The following is a 7857-nucleotide window of genomic DNA, read 5'->3' as shown; positions in this document are numbered from 1 at the left end:
TGATGTCACAAGTGAGCGGTGACGTCACAAGTGAACGGTGATGTCACCCGCATGCGGTGTGGTGCCTGCTGACCTCACGCACCCCCCCCCCACCCTCCGCGTAGGCCGTGAATTAATCCAAAACAAGAATCCAAGTCCCGGGCGAAGCCGGGTAGTAATAAAGCTAGTTATTGTTATTGTTTCTATAATTTTTCTATTATTATTTTGAATATTTTTTTAAATTTTTACCTACGTGACTTTACCGAAAGAACCAAGAAGACAAATAAATACTCTCGCCATATATTATGATTCCGGTAATCGATTCGCACCGCACGACTCGATTCGTGCATTGCTAGCGAGACGATGAATCGACGCCAAACTGCCATTCAATAGGAATCGAGGAATCGATCCACGCGCACGCTGCGGCCGCGATGGTGATCTGCCGCTTCTTCCTGCAGGGCTTCTGCCGCTTCGGCGATCGCTGCTGGAACGAGCACCCGGCTTCGCCGCAGCAATCAGGTTGTGAAGGGTCGCGTCGCCGCCGTGGCGAGCGAGCGGGCAGGCGAGCGAACGAAGCCAGCGGCGGAGTTTTTTCTTTCTTTTTCGCTGTTTCGTTCATGGGGGCCGTCGCTTGGGTTGACCTGAGAGGATTGTTTTAATCGTGTGACCAATCAGGCGCGTCGGTTAGGATCACGTGGGCCCTCGCGGACCAATCGCGTTGTCGGGGAGGTAGCAAGATGGCGAAAGATAACTTGTTGGTGCCCGACAATGCCGCTGCTGGTTGATGTCATTATACTCTTTGGTTTTTTCGGTAAAGTCACGTAGGTAAAAGTAAATAATAGAAATAAAAGTGATTTATTATTTCATTTATATATTTTTTTTTTTACCTAAAAAAACCTAAGAGTATGAATCCTTGCAGTCACGAAAGCTTCAAATCTAGAATTGATGTCATTATTTATAGTTTGGTTTAAACCACTGGGACATCGGGACAGTTTCTGACAAATCGCCTGGCAAAGCTGGTTTGTAATCGCCCACGAAACGTGGGTTTGTGTCTCCCAACACACAAGCGGTGGGCTGGAGTAGTAAACCAATTGGAGCCACGTTTTGTTTTCGTGTCGAGTGGTGGAGGGTTACGACACATTTCTACTCGCGCGATTTAACCCAAAACAAACCTTTATTGTGAATAATAATTAAACGTTTCTGGTCGCTCCCCCCCCCTACCTACGTGACTTTACCGAAAGAACCAGAGAATGTAATTCAAGTGTTTGTTTTCCTTTCCCACCCCCCTATGAAGTTAATTAAATTGTAAAGACACTGCCCGACCTTTATCGCCACTGACATCACCAGCGCACATTGCAACTGAATAACTGGCAATTGTTATAATTGCTAACGTCTTGCATCTAATTGACGCAGTCTCTCATTACATAACACCTCCGTAGTTAACCATCTGGAAGAAAAAAAATACTGCACATTGGTTTTATTGAACATCATTTGAAAAATAAAACGTTTTAACAAGGGACGTTGGCACTTTACACGAGGTCACAGCTAAAACATAACACGAAACGCCATATTAATCTACGCTTTCCTCAACACCTTACAATTGAACTGTGCCTGTTGTATCTAAACCAACGTTCGTCGATTGTAGATACATTTTCATCGCCTCGTTGGAAGTCCGCATTGTTGTTGAGATACTGATCCCCGTATATATAAGTGGCATTTCACTACAATGTATTGGCACAGTATACACTTGTAATGTTTGTACAGCATACACACCACATTACGTGTTTGCTTTGTATGCCGTTTGACTATCCAGGGATTTTTACCAGTGAAATGTTTTAATTCATACAATGCAACTCGTTGAACGGCAAACTTTGGCACCACTACAAAGTGTATTAACCTATGACCAAATCGCCCGTAATGCGTTAGATCTTGTCAAATCAAGAAAGATAAAGTGTTGAACTTTGATAGGCGACAGGTTCAGCTTATTGCTGGCCGTTTTGTGGACAGCAGAGGGCAGTGGAGCAATATCAATTTGCTGTCCTGTATTTATCTGCTCCCACGTTTTTGTTCCCAGGCTTCACCAACCAACCCACTAACAGGTGTTAAAGTATTCTTAGGTTTTTTCGGTAAAGTCACGTAGGTAAAAAATGTAAAATTAATAAAAGTAAAATAAAAATCACGACGTTTCGGAGGCAACACAAGCTTCTGTCTTCAGGTGGAACCGACTCACAGCACGATAGCTGTATCAAGTAAATGAGAGATTACAAGAGATACCACTCCGTATATATAATGGTTGGGGGGGGGGGATGGGCCAGGAACGGCCCACTTTTTATTATTATGGTAAGGTGCGGCTTGAGACTACGGCTCGACTACATAACAAATGACTGAGCCTTTATTATGGTGAAGTGCGGCATGAGACTACGGCTAGCCTACATAACAAAATGCTGCAAATGAGACCGAGCCTCTGCCATGTAGATGGTAAAAGCACAAAAGCAGGTCAGGAAGAAACAGCCTCCTGCTATGTTGTTTGGTGGGTAAAACTTATAGCAGGAAACCAGTGTGTGAATAAAGGAAGCTAAACCTGGTAAAACAAAACTGGCTGTCTATCAGTAACCTGTGCAGTAACTCAAGAATAGTTGTCTGTCAAATAAGATGGTCCAAAGTGTAGTTAAATCTTTTTTGCATGGTTAATCACATCTTTCCAATGATTACTCAGTTTGTAACCATCATCACGGTTGAAATTATGTATGTGTTTGTATATTTGTATGGCTTCGTGTACAAACCTTTGATGGTAGCCAGGAGGTTTCCAGAGAACCTTGGTGTTAAAGATTGTCAAATAAAGTCCCACGACCTGCACGGCGAGGGGAAGCACTCATCCAGGCTTGTACATTTACAAAGTGCAATAAAGTTTATATTTTAATGCTGTAAGAGACCAAATTCCATGTTGTAGTCCTTTGTTGTTCTTTATGCATAAACATAATCCCCTTTGGTTCGTAATGTTATAAACAAGGTAAATTTCGTTTGGAGTTTTCACAGAATTGGATACATGTTCAGCCTTTGTTTTTTGCCCAAACATGCGTTCCTCATCTACTAATGTACCATCTGTGCCCCATGCATTATTTCAGGATATAGTAACCGAGAAGACGGGTTCCAAAACCTCCAGCAGCACCAGGGTCGAGGTGGTGGCCTTCTCCCGACCCCTAATTATAACAGAGGAGGCAGGAGCGACTACCACGGTGGCAGATATGGGGATGAGAGTGACGGCACAAGTTATGGGAGGAACCAAGTTGGTGGGTTTGGAGGTGGAGAAAGAGGTCGCAGCGGTAGGGGAGCCTACGAGGAAGACTTTGGAGGCCGAGGTGGGAGAGGTGCCGGTGGATTTCAGAGCCAACGAGGTGGTTGGCAGGGAAGCACTTGGAAAAGTGGTGGTTCATCAGGAGGAATACACACTGAAAACAAATTCTCTGCGCTGAGCAATGCCAACAGTGAAATGGACGAGGTGGACGAGATCGCTCAACTTGTGTATGTACGATACATACATACTTATTTAAAGCTGGATTGATTAATTGGTTATTCGTGCATTTCATCGCCTGCGTAACGTGTTTTGGAATTTCATATTAAAACTGGCTTTGTAATTTGATATTATTTAGTCTTTTTATTAAAGATTACGTAAAATTTGCAATTTTGGAGGGTAAATTTTGCTAGAAAACTTTCGAATATTTTGTCAACATTTTGAAAGCTCAACGGGAAAAACAGTTTCATTGGCTACCATTTGAAATTGAACAGTATCACAATTTTTTTTGTTCTGTTACGTTTTGTATGTTTTGTGAACAGCATTAACATAAAAAAAGACATGGAACATTGGGAGAGCTCAGGGCTATGGTACCTCTCGTGCTATGCACCCACGAAAGAAAGAGCTTGCATAACAGGTCTGTTCATGATGGCACTTGAAGTATCATATTTGAAAGTAGATTTAATAGTTTGAGGACTTACAAATAATTGTACAAGTGATGTGGTAATAAGGCTGTAAATTTGTTTTATGCTGTTTCTGTTGAAGGTTTTATTGACCTGTCACCTGAAGAGATTCGCTTGGAGTACTACAAACATCGAATGTCAAACTTACAGGAATATGTACGTAATGTAAATGTCATGGTGTTCATTAATGTTACAAAATTTTGTATAAGTGCCAGTGTCGGGGCTAATATTTACGAAGTCATGTTTAGTATTTTTTTTAATATTCATGCAATTTTCACATTTTGCCATGTAGTTGGATATGGTCTCACAGCTAAAGGAGAGGTGGCGACAACGCAAGTCTGAGCTAGCCAACCCCAACTCCCGGGATATTCTGGTGCGTGTTTTGAGTTGCATATACAGCCTGTTTTCTTGACTTCTATCTTCAATGTACCCAAGTATTGTGTTGGTCTGATTAAATCGGCCTGGAATGCACCCAATCTCGATACATCTCAGAAAGCTAAGCTGGATCGAGCCTGGACAGTACTTGCATGGATAACCATGTCTAAAACACATTATAGACTGTTATAGTTATGTTGTGTGGAGCAGCACAATCCATTGTTACTTCACTATCTTCCCATGTATATTCTACCCACTTGCACCAACCTGCACTGTCCAGCATGGTAATGTATGGTCAAATGACGCCCACAACCTGCATGATGTTGGGAGCTCTCATCCAACAATAGTTTGACAAAGTGATATACGGTGCATGTACCGTATTTGCATTTTCAGTTCAACTATAACCTGTCTTCACTTACATGACTGTATGATGCACTGTATAACATAGCTCTGTCAGTCTGCTGCTGGATGAATATATCTGCACTGTCAGTCATAAGGATTGTTTGACCATGCTTCCAACACACTGGTCAATGTGGGTTTGTGAATAGGCCAGCACCATTTCAGATATTACTCGCCATTTAAGTTCGCCAGGGTTGGGAATCGAACCTAGGTTGTTCGATTCAGAGTGCAGTATTCAAACCACAAAGCAACCACTTCCAATACAATGACGTAGTGTGCAATAACATGACTGGATTATGCAATATTTTTTACATAAAACAAGAGCTTTTACCCAAATGGATTTAGGATATGCTGCATGTATGTTGTCCTTCTTTCGCACCGTACGTAGCCAGCCGTGCTAATTGTAGGTGCTGTCAAGTTATGGTAGTGTCATAACAGCAAATGTCGCTTTGAGGTAAAGTGAGGATACATGGAATGGACATTTACAGCCATTTTTGCACAAGTGTTTCATGATACAAATTGAATTTTATCCTTCATAAAATCAGTTTACTTGTAACTCGACAACTTTTTTGAGTTTATTAAATTTTGTTAGCACAAGTTCCTTATTTAACTGACTTGTGATGTCATACAAATGATATTAAAAACTTTAGTTTTATTCATGGACATCTCTTTTGATGCATGCTCTTTTCAGATTGCTGAATTAATTAAAAAACCCCAGGCATTGCCAGCATTTGGGATTTCTGCACAGCCTTGCTTCAACCAACCAATGGGTAAGGAATTAAATAGGACCATTTAATTATATATATGTTATCTTTAAGCATGTGTGTAAAGTTACCGTTTCACTTTGTGACTGAAGTTGCATATGGCAGTGACGTTAATATTTATTCGTATATAATAATTTTTGTTTTGTTACATCAAAATTGTAGTCTGGCATAAACACATTAACTTTAGCTGTTTTTATTTCATGCTTAAACTTTATATTTGTGCATTTGTAGGGTTAGCATTGGGAGGGTTTTCACAGCCTGCATCTTCTCGGCCAACTTTCACAAGCAATTCGCAGTCTTTAGGTGAGTTCGTGTTTTTATGTATTTTATCTAAATATTAATCATTGGAAAGCTACTTTCTAATTTCTGGTCAAATGTGTAACTTCCTGTTGACAACCGGGCACTCCATAACATTGGGATGGAATGCATTGCCAAGTGGCTCAGATAGCTGGTTAAAAAAGGTTAAAATTATTTTAAAGTGATCTTCACATTCGATTTCAGTAATGTCTTTGGACTGAAACTGCTTAAAATATCTGCATGCCCACCAGCATTTGGGTGACTCGCCCCCAAAATAATCCAACCAAACCAGGATTAAATGTAAAAAAATATACTACTAATCATGTTGTTGACCGTGTGTAGGTTTTGGAGAAAGCGGCACAGACAGCGGGTTTGCCACTGGTGCAGCACCTGCGTTTGGGATGCCAGCAATCGCAGGATCAAGTCAAGGTTTTGAAGTTGCCCGATCCTCCACATCCGCAAGCAGCTTTAACTTTTCATTGCCCTCCAACACACAGCCCTCACCCATGGTGGCCAGCCAACCAGCAATCCAGGCTGCAAATTTTAGCTTTTCACTGCCAGCTGCTGGAGACAAAGGAGCAGGATTGTCATTGGCAACAACCCCTACCAGTTCTGTGGTCTTCAAAGTGGGGGAGCTGCACACACCCAATGAGGAGCTGACACAGAGAGATCTGCAGCAGTTCCAGGCAAAGAAGTTCATGTTCACCAAGATCCCGCTCAAGCCACCCACCCTGGGGCTTCTCAGGATTTCCATTTAAATTGAAGTCAAGACTCCGTGAGTGAGTAATTGCATTGGCATGGATATTTTTCCCCACTCTGCTGTGAATTTTACTAATTATAAAAATTGTAGCTTTAGTCATTGTACCAGAAGCTAGGAGTATGTCCCCATAACTCAATGAATCTTGTGGTACAACTCATCTCCATTGTCAGTCCAAGCCAGTGATGGGCATTCTACAGCCATCTCCAAATATTTTTTTAGCGATTTCATTTGATACCTAGGAAGGAAAATAGGCTAAGCCTATCCCTCAACCGGATATTTTAACTCAGCCTTGTCATTGTGAGCCAGGCACTTTGACAGCCATCCAACTTGGTACAAGTACATAAACAACCGTTAACTCATCATCACCGCCTTTTAGCAAAATGAGACTGAACATTCAGGAAGTGGCCAATGTAAAGCAGATTGGCCTTTTCCAGAAATGTTATACAGGTATCTCTCGCTTTACGAACGTTGTTTCACATTTCATGTTGAAACAATTGACAAATTAGGGACACTTTATAATTTACATAATTTAGCAATAAAATTTCCGTGTTACCAAAATTTCATATTTTTAACGCACCATGAGATCAAACAGGAACCATCCGAGAGGCTGTAATCCATCAGCGACAGTGTCACGGTATCCCTACAGTGCAACAGTAATGCCTCCACACCATGTTTCCAGTCATTCCAACATGCAGATCTTATGGCGAGTCACTGAAAAGGTTCATTTTGGTTTCCAATTAATTATTACTCAATCTATTTATTATTTTTGTTTTGTAAAAAGTTGTGTTTTTAGGTTAGTAGTTAAAATGACTGAAACGTACCTCCTTTTTTAAATTAAATTTCGTTTTGGTGTGTTCTTTGAAGAATGCATCCCTTTTTGTAAATTTGAGGGAAACCTGTGGATTGACTGGGAGCGTGTGGGCTGTACATTGTCATGTTTGTGTTCAACAGTTGTTGGAATTGTTGTACACTTAAGTTTATTATTGAATTCCTAACTTTTAAATCGTTAATATATGCCGAATTGTTGAAGCTGAGTCTTATTTTCTAATAAGCACTTGTTTCAAATCTGTTTAAATTCAGATTCTAATAGATGGCAACAGAATTCAGTAGAGGAAAGTTTGGTATAAGGATCTTAAGTTTTATATATATCAGAACCATTAAAACATTTTGGAAAGTAAATGTTGCTTGTGCTGTCGGTGATATGGCCTCGCGGTAGTGTTCATTGATTATTGCAGATGGTTCAGTCCGAATCCAGCAGCCTCCCCAATTAATAATGCTCGTATTAACCATGAAAATGCACATCTGCCT

At 40.9% G+C, this 7857-nt stretch overlaps 1 protein-coding gene across 1 annotated transcript; it reads left to right on the top strand.

The window, feature by feature from the left end:
* Positions 1-353: 353 nt before the first annotated feature.
* On the top strand, positions 354-7728 carry NUP42 (nucleoporin 42). The gene is made up of 8 exons (XM_061555618.1): positions 354-498; positions 3105-3501; positions 3814-3908; positions 4037-4110; positions 4247-4327; positions 5420-5498; positions 5724-5795; positions 6132-7728. Exons 1-8 carry the CDS (start codon positions 411-413, stop codon positions 6545-6547), a joined length of 1302 nt encoding a protein of 433 aa, XP_061411602.1. The 5' UTR covers positions 354-410; the 3' UTR covers positions 6548-7728.
* The last annotated feature ends 129 nt before the right edge of the window (positions 7729-7857 follow it).

The sequence above is a fragment of the Lethenteron reissneri genome, chromosome 21 (genome assembly GCF_015708825.2).
Source record: "Lethenteron reissneri isolate LAM-NWPU_2019-01 chromosome 21, ASM1570882v1, whole genome shotgun sequence".
In the NCBI taxonomy this organism is placed as follows: domain Eukaryota; kingdom Metazoa; phylum Chordata; class Hyperoartia; order Petromyzontiformes; family Petromyzontidae; genus Lethenteron; species Lethenteron reissneri.
The sequence above is the reverse complement of the archived record's forward strand: the minus strand, read 5'-3'. Positions and strand labels throughout refer to the sequence as shown.

What these genes read in the sequence shown, in the direction of transcription:
- NUP42 (XM_061555618.1), top strand. Translation starts at nt 411, where the DNA reads ATGGTGATCTGCCGCTTCTTCCTGCAGGGCTTCTGCCGCTTCGGCGAT. An exon ending in CCAACTCCCGGGATATTCTG is followed by an intron (nt 4,328 to 5,419) that starts GTGCGTGTTTTG and finishes TGCTCTTTTCAG; the next exon opens with ATTGCTGAATTAATTAAAAA. An exon ending in AAGCAATTCGCAGTCTTTAG is followed by an intron (nt 5,796 to 6,131) that starts GTGAGTTCGTGT and finishes GACCGTGTGTAG; the next exon opens with GTTTTGGAGAAAGCGGCACA.